This window comes from Gopherus evgoodei, chromosome 4 (assembly GCF_007399415.2).
Source record: "Gopherus evgoodei ecotype Sinaloan lineage chromosome 4, rGopEvg1_v1.p, whole genome shotgun sequence".
In the NCBI taxonomy this organism is placed as follows: Eukaryota; Metazoa; Chordata; order Testudines; family Testudinidae; genus Gopherus; species Gopherus evgoodei.
The window spans coordinates 47,393,066-47,409,038 of NC_044325.1; the positions used below are offsets into that span (position 1 = coordinate 47,393,066).

At 41.6% G+C, this 15,973-nt stretch overlaps 1 protein-coding gene across 9 annotated transcripts in view; it reads right to left on the reverse strand.

Moving 5' to 3' along the window:
• Positions 1-15,973, reverse strand: part of TTC6 (tetratricopeptide repeat domain 6) — a 154,058-nt gene that overhangs the window by 61,586 nt on the left and 76,499 nt on the right. For all 9 annotated transcript variants that reach the window (XM_030559234.1, XM_030559233.1, XM_030559228.1 and 6 more), the window contains 3 exons: positions 5,045-5,472; positions 2,772-3,264; positions 69-198 (listed from right to left, as the gene is read on the reverse strand). In XM_030559234.1, the coding sequence (XP_030415094.1) occupies positions 69-198; positions 2,772-3,264; positions 5,045-5,472 (1,051 nt within the window). The remainder of the gene's footprint in view (positions 1-68; positions 199-2,771; positions 3,265-5,044; positions 5,473-15,973) is intronic.

Sequence of the window (15,973 nt, forward strand, 5' to 3'; positions counted from 1 at the left end):
CTGAAGAAACAGCATTTGTGAGAAAAAACTGTTTTTAAAAACTTGGTTATATTTCAATAGATACTTACCCGCATTATTTTTGTTCCATTTAATTATAAAATTCAGGTCATCCAAGGCAGCTTGATTTTTTTCTTGAAAGAGGTAAATTAAATGCCTGTGCCAATAAGCATTAAGTAGAAGTGGTTCTAAGCTTATGGCCTACAAAAGAAAATGCGAAATAAATAGTAGATTATTATTTAGATAGTGATAGGAGTTTCTTAAATGAGCTAGGAGCTCCTGGAATACAGAGGATGTCAAAGATTCTGCCCTGCAGAGTATACAGTTCTATACATTTGAAATACAGATATTATGCAAGTAAAATGTGAAGTCCCAATATTGCAAACACTTATGTGCATATTTAACTTTAAGCACAAGTAACCCTATTGAAGTCACTCATGTTTCACACTAAGTATGTGTTTAAGTGTATGCAGGATTGTCCTGAATTTCAGAAATATTCAGTCTGAAATACGTATTAGTCAGAGAAATCATCAGAGTTTATCACTTTTTAACAAGTAAAACATACTTGAATTCTAGAGGATAAACACAAATTAGTATCTTGCACATTGCTGACCTGTCTGAAGGTGATAATTAATTGGCATTTCCAAGTTTATAAGAAAATGTCAGTGTTGGCCAAATGTGAACTGTACTATTGCTATTGCTATGAAAAACATTACTGATTCCTTAAAAGAAAGCATTTTACTGTGATCTTACCACATTAATGAGATCTCACCAAGCAAATAATTTCTTATGCATTTTATTCATGGTGCTCATAATATAAGCTAACATAAGCGTAGGGAAAATTTACATGAGTACACAAATCTGCCACTAGTCTGCTAGAGTCTGGATTTGTAAACCTGCCAGATACACAGCAAAGTTCACCTGTTTTCTAAGGCTTCAAAGGATGTTAAAGATGGAGAATTAAAAGGATAAACTGAATATCCTGTGCAGGTAATTTTAGACAGTCTAGAAGATATCTAAGCGATTATAGGTGACATTGTGTATTGTAATGTACTGTAAAGAGTGAGAGCTTGTAACAGATGCCTATATTATTGTATAAATCAAAATAAATTAAACAAATACATACTTTGCACTTATGTATCACTTTACATGGAAAGCCTGTGGGAAAAGATCGAGTTTCTTAATTATAAAACAGTAACAGTCAAATTTAAAGTTAAATGTTTTATAAATGTTTACTGGAATCTGGAGACAATACATAAATTGGGTCCAGAACTGGCACATTTTTGCTGGAAGTATCAAAACCAGGTGAAGAGATTTTTACTCACATGCTTTGGATCTATGCATATTGAGAATAGGTGATATGAAAGATGAGTAATGGAGATGTGGAATTTATAATTACTGAACCTATCTAAAATAAACAGTACACCTTTACCCTGATATAACGCGACCCGATATAACATGAATTCGGATATAACATGGTAAAGCAGCGCTCCGGGGAGGTGGAGCTGCGCACTCTGGTGGATCAAAGCAAGTTCGATATAACTCGGTTTCACCTATAACGCAGTAAGATTTTTTGGCTCCCGAGGACAGTGTTATATCGGGGCAGAGGTGTATTACTGATCTGAAGACTATTTCATCAAGAAATGTCTTGGTGATAGGCACCTTAGAAATACCTAAAATAGATAAGGAGATTGAAGGAGCACTGCTTGGATAAATTTGAATTAATAAAGAATAAGATCCCCCAACAAAGACAGACTGGAGGGTAAACCTTTCTCACATTAAAAGCCACAAAGAGTCCTGTGGCATCTTATAGACTAACAGACGATCATGAGCTTTCGTGGGTGAATACCCACTTCATCTGATACTTTCTCACACTGTAGATCTTGAGAGAGCAGGACAGCACAGATGATTAAAAAACATGTATAAAGAATTTATTTATACTGAGGGGGCTGGGATGGATTATCATCGTCACCTTATTGTGATTTAACATTTATATTCCAATAGTGCTTGGACCCCAAGCAGGTTGGGGCCCCTACATGTTAGATGCTGTACAAACATATAGTAAAAGATAAATATAAATATGAAGAACTGTGCTATTGGCTGTAAGTGAAGATTTTTACGTTAAATACACTTTCTACCTTCAAGTAATGTACTTCAGATTTTATCTTTTTATTTTTGCTGTTTATAATTTATTTTAATCCTCTTTTTGTTATGCTTAGTTTAGATTGTGTAGTTTCTTGGGTGGAGGTGAAGAGTTTCTCTATGAAGTGGGTACCCTCTAAATTACTTATAGACTTAACAGTCTTCAAAAACAAACATACCAAATACCAATGTTAATTTATAAATATTAATTATTGTAAGAACATTTATTTTAATAATGCATAATAACTATACTTCACTTTATAGAAAATAAAGGCTTGACCATCAGCTGTGCCCAGAGTAGTGCTTGGAGCAGCTGAGAACAAAAAAAACTTACTGTCAACTTTCTACACTCTCTCTTCTCAGCCAGGGACCAATTTGGAACTTCCCTAGCTTGAGACAGCTATTACGGACTCCAAAGAAACATTATGGTGCTAGAGCACAGTGTATTTTAGCCCTGCATCTCCATTCTCTGAATATGTACCTGGGACCATCCCATTCTGGGAGAGAGGCGAAAGGTGGTGGAATAGAGCTGGATATCAGCTTTCTACCAGCCCTGGGAGAACTCAGATGCCCAACAAGGTAACAAAAAATACCTAGTTCTTGGCAGTAAACAAACTTTGTATTAAACTTACTTTTTCCAAATCATCCATGGCTGACTTTAACTTGCCTAATTTCCTGTTTATTGCTCCACGTCTACAATAGTGAAACGCTGAGGAATTTCCTTCATTTTCAATCAGCAGTGTTAGTCTATTGATTTCTGTTTCCAAATCTTCAATATCAGCGATATCTTCTACCAAAACAGGATTCATTGAGTCCATTAGATCTATTTTTAGATCAGGTTTTCCTTGGTCTGCAGAGTCCACCTTCTTCGTGTCTGTTAGTACTTTAGCATCTTTTTCCTCAGTAGAAGCCCTACTAGGAGGGAAAGCCTCATCGAACCAGGTATTCCAGAATCCCCTGACCCACTCACGAACATCAAGGTCTTTTGGAATTCCACCTTTACTTTTTGCAAATTTCTCAAAATCTAACAAATAAGGGAGACTGGGACTTCGATAACACTGGACTGCCGGAGATACTCTGATACTGAATTTATTCTCTATATGCAGTCTTCCAAGGGATACAGAGCTGAATCAGGAAGGAAAAAAATGATTACGTTAACTACAGGGTCTTAGCTATATTGATGATACGGAATTAACTACTTTACTAGTTTAATTAATAACTATAATATTTTTGGTCTAAGAGCCATTTATTACCATATAATTACAAATTAGTCACAAGTGAGCACAGGTATGATAAATGATGTTCACACACCAAAATAAACAGTACCTGCTGCTCAGTTCAAGCACACACACCTCCTCAGAAAGTTCTCAACAGAGGTATGTAAGGACAAAGCTAGAACTGAGAAAAGGACCAAATTCAAGAGCTCCATAATAATCCATAAGATTAGATTAAATAGATGGATGAGACACACTAATGGGATTCTGAGGAGGCCAGTGAATGTACATCTAGGTGCATCATCCAAATTGTAATGCATGGAACATGCTAATAATCGCCGAGGACAGTGTCAAAACCAATCCCAGAGTGATAATTTCATTGTAAAGTCAGTACATAGCCTCCAAGCTGACAGTCTCGACAACATTCAACATCAAAATCTGCTGATTGTGTCAGTTTTAAGACCTATTTCAAGCCACTCAATGCCAAAGAAATATAGAAGTCTTTATCTGTAGCTGTAATATTCTCTGTCACCAAAATACAGAGTGCTAAAATTGAATGTTGAGATAATATTTTACATTTATCCAGATTCTTTCATCTTAAAAATCCCAATTAAAAGAATATCTAATTGTATACAAAACCACTGAAATGTAGCCACCTCTAGGGTGAAGGACGCGCAGCACACCATACAGCGGTAGAAAGCCCTGACTCTCAGCAAAAGTGCTATGAAAACTTCAGTCTCAACAAAAAGCACAGAGCATCTCTGTTTATAAAGTTATCTTGAAAACAAACCAACACTTCAACGTACCATCACAGTAAATCACACTGTACTCAGTTTTGCTAGTTGAGAAACATCTAAGAGCTAAACATGAGGAAAAAAGAAACACAAACTCGTAACAGCCCATGAAAGATAGCTACAGAGAAAAACAATTAGCTGGAAGAAGAAACTGAACTGAAAGGCCAGTACTGAGCACCAGTTTATATACAGTGTGTGCACATTTTTCTTTAATCAGTGCACAAGCAGATCGTATATATTTTTTCAGTATCTCCCAAGCCGACACATACACAACTTAATCCAAAAGTGAAGATATATACATCAAACTTACGAATTAATTTGTCCATTTCATATACTAATACAAAACTGTTAAGTAAGAGTATTAACATTCTTTTACTGCATCTATAGCCTTTTAAATGCTTGACTACTTCCTAAAGTCACATCTCTTCTATATCCTATATCATAAAATGAATAAAAATAAGGAACGATAATGAATATATTTAGAGTGATACATGAAGTCTGAAGAGTAAAAAGAGAATCCCTTTTCTTGGATGTAAACTGTGCAACCTCACAGAACACAAGAGGGTAATCTAGCCTAGGATTTCAATCTCCTGTAACCTCAGGATTTCTTTCTATTCTTTCAGAGGAAAGAAATCTCAGTTTAAATTGTGCTGTTATAACAACTAAACTAAGCTTTTGGCTACACTACTTTTTAAACTTCAGTATTCACTGGCTATTGTTGTTCTATAAATAAGTTAATTAATTAAAGTATAGGATTCCCTTTTTAATGAACTGAACATAATTCCTATGTTTCAGAGTAACACTTCACATTCAAAAAGATTAAATACAAAAATCAAAAATATGACCACAAATTTAAATAAATGGTTTACAAATGCAGTATACATTAATTAAAGAAACCTTTTAAGAATCTTCGAGGGTTGTTTTAATTCCTTAGCCATAGCTTCTAATTTTCCACGGTCTATCATTTTCTTTGATTTCTTTGTTTTCTTTTTTTTGGGGAAAATAATGTACTTAATCCCAGCTTTTCGAGCTCTCTCAGCAAGAACCATGTCATCATCACTATCCTCTTGTCCGGTGAAAATAGGTGTTCTTTCCATTGGTATGTCTACCAGTGTTGGTAAAGGCTCAACATAGCTTTTAGTCAATAGGTCCTTAGTAGGGGAGCTTTTCTCAATCTCTGTCTCAACCTCTGGCTCAGATATCTTTTCCTTCATAACCTTCAACTCTTTCATGCTGGTTTTGAAATTAGCAGAAATCTTTAACACTGTTTTGCCTTTGAAAGCAGACATATCTGGTGCAGAGACTGGTCTTTTAATAAAACTTATCTGTTAGAAAAAAGAAAGCTGAATTTATCTGATGTTCATTTGAAACAAGATTTATGTATTATATTTACAGAATTTTAATAGATTGGATTTTAGGATTTAATTTAAAAATAATTAAAAAGATACATAATTTCATAGAAGCTATACTGTTCAAAACATTTTTTAAATAGTATTTAACCTAAAAAACCACAACTACATTATATTTACATTTGTCAACGTGTTTTTGAAAATATGTAAGCCTATGCAGTAATACATCATTATTTGAAGCTGATAGAAGATGTTAATCTTAACAGTGAAGTATTACAAGGAACCAGAGATGAAGATGGAGCACTCATATCTTTTATTCAAGTTTAATTTCATTCAAACCAAAAGATTTACACCAGTGGTGCCACCATTCATAGAAACGTGTATTGAGACAGTCATGGAATCAGCACTAGTGAGACACTGTTTATCCTAGACACATGGAAAGAGAGGCAAGATGAGAGGAATGTGGTTTAATTAGACCAAAAATGTATTACTTTTCTGGCAACTACCTGATGATAATCTGTAGATAAAATGTAGGCCATGATTCCTACCTTAATTATTTCTACCTGGTGGAGTGCTTCCATCAGCCACCCTACCCCTCCACAGCTAGTCTCAGCCCACTGCTGTGACCCCATCACTGTCCCTTGTATGAGGATCAATGGGCTAGGGAAAGTGGGTTGTGTCCTACTTGTACCAGACATTAGGAGTCCCAAGCCCATTCCCCAGCTACTTTAGGGAATGTGTTTGTAAAATATATGGCAATTTCCTGCACTATCCTTGAAAAACCTTATTGAATCAAGTGTATGTATCTTTGAGTATATTGTATTAATGCAAAGTTCATGTATTATTATGGGTCTGGATGATCAAAGGACTACACTGAACACTGTGGCAGACAAAAATAGTCTATAGCAGTGCTTCTCAAAGTCAGGCCGCCGCTTGTTCAGGGAAAGCCCCTGGCAGTCCAGGTCAGTTTGTTTACCTGCCACGTCTGTAGGTTTGGCTGATCACGGCTCCCACTGGCCGCGGTTCACTGCTCCAGGCCAATGGGGGCTGCAGGAAGGGCAGCCAGCACATTCCTCATCCCGTGCTGCTTCCCACAGCCCCCATTGGCCTGGAACAGCGAACTGCAGCCAGTGGAAGCCACGATCAGCTAAACCTGAGGACGCGGCAGGTAAACAAACCAGCCTGGACTGCCAGGGGCTTTCCCTGAACAAGCAGCGGCCCGATTTTGAGAAGCACTGGTCTATTGGGACATATGAAGTAGATTTTCTGGGAAATATCTATGGGAGATGAATGTTACATGAGGCCAAGATCAAAGATCCATGCTGTATCAAGAAAAGACTCGACTATTCATGGTTGTTCTCATTCTGAGTCAAGGCTGGTATGAACTTGTAACCACAGAAAACCCCTTTTGAAAGACTGGCTCCTATCAGAGCCCTTGTTGCAGTTGGGCATGATATCTGGTAAACTTATTAGCATGCACATAGATTATTTTGTTGTTTGAATACGTTTTCTCTGTAATGCTTTCACTTTAAGATTAAATATGCTTGCTTAGAAAGAGCTGTGTGGTAATGGCAAGAAAACGAAGAACAGACCCTCATCTGGTAAGGCAATCTGGCTTGCTAGGGATGTCACAATATAGGCGGGGAGCTGTACAGCCTGGAAAAACTCCAGTCAAGAGGAAGAGAGGTGATGGCTGAGGAGCCGAGAGATTAGAGTGGGTTTCATTGAGGGACCACAGAGGGTAAATACAGGAGAAGTTGCACTAAACTGTGACATCCTTCCCCTAAATCCACTTCCAATTCTGATTTATCAGGAAACTGGATGCTCTTTGAGATGAGTACCTGCACTGGACACCTTATACCTACTAAACTGTTGCAACTTGACCCATATCTCCTGGCCTACCCTTTTAGGTCTCTGAGTTGCTAGGGGAAGGTGAAAAAGCCCACCCCATTCTAGCAACTCTGGCAGTGAGAGAAAAATCCCTTTCCTGTCCTCAAAAAGGTGAAGAGCACAATGCTCACAGCAGACCAAAAATCCAGTCCTCTGCTAATCCCAGGGATGGGAAGGTGGGGAGCTGCTAACCGAGCATGAGAGGGGGCTCAGACTGGAGGGACAAGGTTTATATACCCTCCACTAGATGTGCAGAAGACAATGGTTTATCTTAGCCCCAGTGGCCTGCCCACCATCTGAGGTGATGCCTTCTACCCCGCACCCAAATCTGGAGGGGGGTACCCCTAAAGGAGCTACTACCCTTTCTTCCCCACCAGTCCAGACAAAGTCTCCCCACCCTGAGGTTGCAGGGATTGCAATTTGTGCTACAGGGAATCAAAGTAAAAATGTAAGGGGAATTGTACACTGCTATACTTTGTGTAAACAGAAAAAACACAACTTGATTACATCCGGGGATACAGACCAGCTGTTTCATGCTGGTGTTTCAACTGAATCATTATAAATCAAGTATAATTTGCAATAATAAAACTCTGCTTTGCCATACGAATTTACATTGTTAATTCCAATTTACTGGTCTACTTTAAAAATGTACACAGACTGCTGGCTATGCAGACTGACCTGGGGCCAGGTACCCCAGGTTTCCAGAATCCGCAGCTCAAGGGCAGTCCTGATATGCCAGAGCTTCAAGGGGTTCAAGGCTTCCTGCTGTTAAGATGGGAGCCTGGCAGTCCAGGAAACCTGCCGCAAGCAGGGGTTCTCACGATTTCCAGGGCTCTCAGCTCCACAGCAAGGAACCCGGAAGCCCCGATTCTAACCAGGGCTCAGTTCCTGGTTCTACAGTTGGAAGCCCTGAGAACTCCAATCCAATGGCCAGGTCATGGGCCAGACCTAGGAATCAGAACTAGATTCTGCAGTCACAAGACAGAAGTGAAGAGTCGGCTGGGTCAGGATACTAGGAGGGAAGAAGCAGGAGACAAACTGGAGTTCAGAACCAGGAGTCAGAATACCAGAGTCAGAGAGGGTCAGAATAAAAAAGTGTCAGAGGCAGAAGCAAAACTGGAAGTCAAGAACCACAAGTCATATGCCAAGAAGCAAACCAGATCAGGATGCCAGAAAAATCAAGCTGGAGGAGAGAGTAGCAGAGTGGAGCTCAATTGTTCAGACAGCTTCCTGTTCCTGCTGCTGACTTAAGTGGGCCCAGCAGGCCAATCAGACACTCTGGCATTCTGCCAGCTGGACCTCAGAGGTGGCACTTCACACTGGGGTTGGGATTTGTGGGTCCCAGGTAAAGAACTGTCAGCAGGCTTCTAGCTGGAAGGTTGAAGCATACCTGCTCCCATGAACCCTGTGGGCTGGACTCAAGACCCACAGGTTATATCACCACCCTTTCCCCTAGCGGCACTCTCCATGTGACATGGGTTCAGGTTTCTCAGGGTGGCTCCCATGGAAGGCCCAAACCAGGATGGGAGCATGAATGTTTTTAGATGGCTCCAAAGTGCATTGTTCTGAGTCATAATCCTCTCAAACAGTTAAGTACCATAATTTGCCCCACTCGATCTAAGAGTTGACAACTTAATGTACTCCTCCTGACCTATACTTTCACCGCTGGGAGCAATGATTAGGTTCTATGGAGTGTATGGTTTTAGAAGTGAGAAACGGAATATGAGATGGACTCTAAGGGATCAAAGGAGCTGGAACTCAAAGGTGACTGGGTTGATTTGTTGCCATATCCAGTATAAGCCAAGGAATCGGTGGCCTAGTTTCTGAAACGATCAGTCCTTGCAGATGTGTTATCTAGAAAGCCATACCTTTTGTCCTACAGATCATGCAGGGCCCTGTTGTCTACACTTGTCCACATGTTTTTTTTAGTCCTCCTTCACCTTTTTAAGGTATCCCATCACATCATCTTGTATGTGATAGATGTGTTGTACCAAGTCCAGTGCAGAGTTGGCAGAAGATGTGGATAGCTATGGTGACATCAAGGGTGCTACCCACAATTGATAAAGAAGGAGCTGCGGCCTGTGGATGAATGGTCTGCCTTACTGTACAAGTACTCAGCACAGGGAAACAATGAAGACCTGTTATCCTGCTAATGGTTGATGTGGCATCATAAGTATTGTTCGAGGATCTGGTTGTTTCTTTCTGTTTGGCTCTTAGACTGAGGATGGTAGGCAGAGAACAGGTGCATATGGACTCCTGTTTAATGAAGGGCTTCATGTCAGAATAAGGCAGTAAACTGTGGTCCCCAGTCGGAAGTGATGTGATACTAGAGACTATAAAGGCAAACTACATAGTTTATGCAGAGTTAGGTGGTTTTCCCCACAGAGGGTAAACCCATGCAGAGAATGAAGTGAGCCCTCTTAGCAAAGCAATCTGTCGCTGTCAGAATGGTTGTGAAACCACTGGATTCTAGTAGCTGCACCACAAAATCTAAGGAAATTTCCTTCCAGGGCCAAGATGACATATCCAGAGGTTAGAGGAGACCACACAGTTTCTGGAATGGAATCTTGGTGTCGACACACACCTGGCAGGAAGCTATAAAAATCTCTATTGGCAGGGGCAGCTCCAGGCCCCAGCATGCCAAGCGTGTGCTTGGGGCGGCAAGCCATGGGGGGCGCTCTGCCGGTCGCTGCGAGGGTGGCAGGCAGGCTGCCTTTGGTGACTTGCCCGCGGAGGGTCCGCTGGTCCCGCAGCTTCGGCAGACCTCCCGCAGGCATGCCTGCGGAGGGTCCGTTGGTCCCCTGAAGCCACAGGACCAGCGGACCCTCCGCAGACAAGCCACGGAAGGCAGCCTGCCTGCCGTGCTTGGGGCGGCAAAATGCCTAGAGCCGCCCTTGTCTATTGAGGAGCACAGTCAGGGCCAGCAGAAGAAACAGGACATTAACTATCAGGTTTTATCTTGCCATAAAGTGTCCTGCCAGGGTGGAGGCATGGCACAGTTGAAGAACCACCATCTTTTAGGTCCTAGTGATGCAGTCACTTTTAAATGTGATCCCCACCAGGATGTCATGTCGTTTTCAGTTGATAATGGCTATCTGATGGGGTGAAATTCCAGAGACAGCCAAAATGGATGAGTGCAAGCAGGTTCTGGCAGCAACTCTCATTGAGGAAATTATGGGACTTGAGAACATTGGCTGGTTCTGGACTGGTGCCCTCCTGAGTCACAGCCACATCTTCAGGACATGGTGTTGGCCTTGCCATTTCTAGTTCCAGGCTGGTAGGTCAAGATAAAGTCGAACAAGGAGAAAAATAGGGTCCACCAGAGCTATTGTTGGTTTAGGGCCTTGGCCCTGCACAGGTACTTCAGATTCTTATGATCAGTAAATGCTTGGATCCGAAAACAGATCCCTTCCAAGTAGTGTCCTCACTCTTCAAAGGCAGTCTTAATTGCCAGGAGCTCCTTGTCCAAGACTTTATAATTTCACTCTGCAGGGGTAAGCTTCCTCAAGCAGTAGGAGATGGGGTGCAGTATTTTTTCAGGTGCATGCCTTTGGGAGAGGACTGTCTTGATTGCCATACTAGAAATGGCTTCCACAATCAAAGCTTATATCATGTCCAGGAGGGCCAATATAGGACCAGTGGTGATGGCAAGCTTCAACTGTTCAAATCCATGCTGGGCCTCTAGCAAACAATGGAACCAGGCATTTTTCCAGAGTAGGACAGTGAGAGGATTGGCTTGTTTTGAAAACTTCAAAATGAATCACTAGTAAAAGTTCACAAAGCCTGAAAATATTACAGGTCATGCACATATCATGGGGCTAACCAGTCGCAAACAGCCTGGACCTTGCACGTATCCATCTTGATTCCTTCTGGAGACAGGATGAAATCCAGGAACTCGAAAAAAGTCTGATCGAATGCACATTTGTGAAGTTTGGCATAGAGTCTGTGTTGTTGTAGTCTCTATAGGACTGTACAGACATGAGTGGTGTGTTGGTCCAGATCATCAAAGATCAATATATTATCTAAATATACTATCACAAACTGGTCCAGTAGGTCCTGTAGCACATTGTAACTGAAGTGCTGGAACAATGCTGGGGCACTAGTCAGTCCAAATGGCATACCTAAATATTCAAAATGGCCATAGCAGGTCTGAAAGGCAGTATTCCATATATCCCCTTCTCAGATACAGATGAGACTGTAAACTGTCTGGAGATCCAGTTTAGTGAATATGCGGGCAGTCTCCACATAGTCCAAGAACTCAGGGATCGGGGTAGTGGGTAATGGTTTCATATTGTTATCTTATTTAGGGCTCAGTAATTGTCCCAACGTGGAAGGAGGATTTCTGCATTGTTATTCTCAAAGACATATTTGTGGTGCTTGAGAGGGAAGTTCCATCATTCCCCCAGCACGTGTTTCAATGCAGGCAACTACACCTATGAGCCAACTTGGGTTTGGATACAACATTCACTGGTCCCTGGCCATGCTGTCCACCAAATTCTGACAGGAAAATGACTTTCTACTCTCGCCAGTGAATGAAGTTCAGCCAGGAGATGCCAAGGATGTGGGAAAATCCAGGCAATGGATCAGACTGAATTGCATTATTTCTCTGTTTCTCTCAATAATGGCCTCCAGTGGGTGAGTATCTTCGACAACTGGACCTAAAGACAGTTTCATTAAGAGTTTCACTCATGTCAAGCATGATCTTGTGCAGCAGGAATCTGTAGGACCCAAGCTGTACCTGCATCCATTAAATTATCCGCTGCTCCCAAATTGATGCGGGCCTGTTTGTGGGGCATCTGTTGTGGGTCCTCCAGGAAGTGCAGCTGGATAGGTACCTGTGAATGAAGAGTCCCTGGATAGGGATCAGAGTGTGTCTCAGTAAGGGACTAGGGTATGGGAAAGTTCTCTTCTCTAAAGGCCCAACTGGAGATCAGAACCACAAGTTGGGAACCAGAGTCACCTTGGCGTCAGAGACAGAAGACAAACTGGACATCAGAATCATGAGTCAGGAACTAGAGTCAGGCTGGGTCAGGATACCCGAAGTTCAGAGGCTGAAAAGAAACTGGAAGCCAGGAACCACAAAAATTTCCAAGTCATATGCCTGGAGTCAAGCCAGGTCAAGATGCCAGGAAATCAAGCAGATGGAGCAGCTGCAGGAAGCACAAGGCAGAAAGTCCAGAGCAAGGTGGAGCAGGCCAATCAGCAGCTCTGGGACTCCGCCAATCAACCTCAGGTTCCAAACCTCACACTGAGGATGATCTTTATGGTTCCAGGTAAGCGATTGTCAGCAGACTGCTAGTTGGAAGGTTGAAACGTGGCTGCTACCATGAACCCTGCAGGCCTGGGTTTGAGAACCATGGGTCATAACACCCAAGAAATTTTAGCATTTCAATATTCGGTTTAGTTCTGAACAACAAAACCAAATTTTTCAAAATTTCTTGCAAACCAGAAACCCTAAAAAATGTTTCAGAAACAGCAACATATTGTGTTTCTGAAATGAAATAAATTCCCAGGTCCAGCAATAGTGCAGCAGTGAAACTAACAAGAATGTCAATTTCAGTAAGCAACTGCTGAGTCTCCTTGCCCCAGTGTTGAGTACCCCAGAGCACCAAGATTCCCAGGCCAGCTTGGGAGCTGACTTCCCAAGGAAGTGGGAAGCCCTACCTCTTGCCAGTTGCTTTCACATTCTTCTCCCCACCATACACACACACCCCTTCTAGGTACTATGTTACATCCCCTGCAATCTATTCACAAACTCTCCCCTATTTAGTGCTGGCAGAAAAGGGTTGTGACGTTATTGATATAAACTGGGACCATATAGAACATGGTTTGCAACCAAGGTCCTGTAGTGGCACCAGATATTATGTAAAGGGGGCCATGTAAGGTGTCTAAGACCAGGTTATGGGTTGCTGGTTATGATTATGCTGTCTGTATGTCTGCATCATTATGTAGTTGAAGTTATAAGTATTGACTGTATACTGTCTGTATTCCAAATTGGTGCTGTAGTTCTGGGTGACATCCCAGACAAGTTGGTGTTAGCTCTGCTTAGCCTGCTTGATGGCCCATTAAGGACCATCAGCTACACAATTGACCCATTGAGAGGAGGCAGATACACCTTGTGACTCAGCAAAGTATGCAGGGACTTGCCCATGTAACTCCAAACTCCTTTTTGCTGTAATTTTCCACAGTAAGAACAAAGAAGTGTTCTTACCCCTGGAAGTGCCTATATAAGGCTGATGCCTCATCTCCATTTGGTCTTCAATCCAGCTTCCTACCTCTGGAGGGATTTTGCTACAAGCTGAAGCTCTACACAAGGGACTGATGACCCATCCCAGCGGGGGATGTTCTCCAGAGACTTGATTTGAACTTGCAGTTTATTCCATCACTGCTACAAGCCTGAACTAAGAACTTTGCCATTACTGTATGTAATTGCTTCCATTTAACCAATTCTAGCTCTCATTTCTACCTTTTTCCCTTTATGAATAAATCTTTAGATTTTAGATTCTAAAGGATTGGCAACAGTGTGATTTGTGGGTAAGATCTGATGTGTATATTGACCTGGGTCTGGGGCTTGGTCCTTTGGGATCGAGAGAACCTTTTTCTTTTACTGGGGTGTTGGTTTTCATAACCATTCATCCCCAGGACAAGTGGCACTGGTGGTGATACTGGGAGACTGAAGTGTCTAAGGAAATTGCTTGTGTGACTTGTGATTAGCCAGTGGGGTGAAACCAAAGTCATTTTTGTCTGGCTGGTTTGGTTTGCCTTAGAGGTGGAAAAACCCCAGCCTAGGGCTGTAACTGCCCTGTTTGAGCAATTGGTCCTGAACTGGCATGGTTCTGGCGTGACCCAACTGAGAGTGCCAATTCAGGACCAATTGCTCAAACAGGGCAGTTACAGCCCTAGGCTGGGGTTTTTCCACCTCTAAGGCAAACCAAACCAGCCAGACAAAAATGACTTCGGTTTCACCCCACTGGCTAACCACAAGTCACACAAGCAATTTCCTTAGACACTTCAGTCTCCCAGTATCACCACCAGTGCCACTCGTCCTGGGGATGAATGGTTATGAAAACCAACACCCCAGTAAAAGAAAAAGGTTCTCTCGATCCCAAAGGACCAAGCCCCAGACCCAGGTCAATATACACATCAGATCTTACCCACAAATCACGCTGTTGCCAATCCTTTAGAATCTAAAATCTAAAGATTTATTCATAAAGGGAAAAAGGTAGAAATGAGAGCTAGAATTGGTTAAATGGAAGCAATTACATACAGTAATGGCAAAGTTCTTAGTTCAGGCTTGTAGCAGTGATGGAATAAACTGCAAGTTCAAATCAAGTCTCTGGAGAACATCCCCCGCTGGGATGGGTCATCAGTCCCTTGTGTAGAGCTTCAGCTTGTAGCAAAATCCCTCCAGAGGTAGGAAGCAGGATTGAAGACCAAATGGAGATGAGGCATCAGCCTTATATAGGCACTTCCAGGGGTAAGAACACTTCTTTGTTCGTACTGTGGAAAATTACAGCAAAATGGAGTTTGGAGTTACATGGGCAAGTCCCTGCATACTTTGCTGAGTCACAAGGTGTATCTGCCTCCTCTCAATGGGTCAATTGTGTAGCTGATGGTCCTTAATGGGCCATCAAGCAGGCTAAGCAGAGCTAACACCAACTTATCTGGGATGTCACCCAGAACTACAGCACCAATTTGGAATACAGACAGTATACAGTCAATACTTATAAGTTCAACTACATAATGATACAGACATACAGACAGCATAATCATAACCAGCAACCCATAACCTGGTCTTAGACACCTTACATGACCCCCTTTACATAAGATCTGGTGCCACTACAGGACCTTGGTTGCAAACCATGTTTTATATGGTCCCAGTTTATATCAATAACGTCACAAGGTTCATCTTAAATAGAGTCCACAAACTGATCTGCCTTAATAAAATATTACCCTTATAATGCTGTTAAGGTCAAAGTTTTGCACAGGTTGTATGATTGGTAAACAAAATATGCATAATTTATTGCTGTCTTATGCTATGTGAGAGGTTGCTAGAAATATTATTTATTTCTACAGTACCTTAAATGTGCATGGCACTTTACAGATAGAAAAAAACCCACAATGTTGCTATACCAATCTGTTTAGAATCTAAGAAGCAAACCTTTACTCATAAATCTCATCCAATTGATATGTGATTAAATAGGTAAAGACTACTCGCATGAATAAAGGCCCAAACGAATTCCCTCTGAAGTCAACAGGAGACCCTCAATACAGACCTCCAGCTTCCTGTTTTGATATTAAAAGATTCCAAACAATCCACTTGAAAGAGAACTTTGATTTAATCTCATTTTTTTTAAATTAAGCAGAAAGGAAAACATTAGAAAAGCAATAAAGAGTCCTATGGCACCTTATAGACCAACTGTCATATTGGAGCATAAGCTTTTGTGGGTGAATACCCACTTCGTCAGATGCATACGTCTGTTAGTCTATAAAGTGCCTTAGGACTCTTGGTCGCTTTTTACAGATCCAGACTAATGCGACTACTCCTCTGATATTAGAAAAGCATATATTCATAGATTCTAGGACT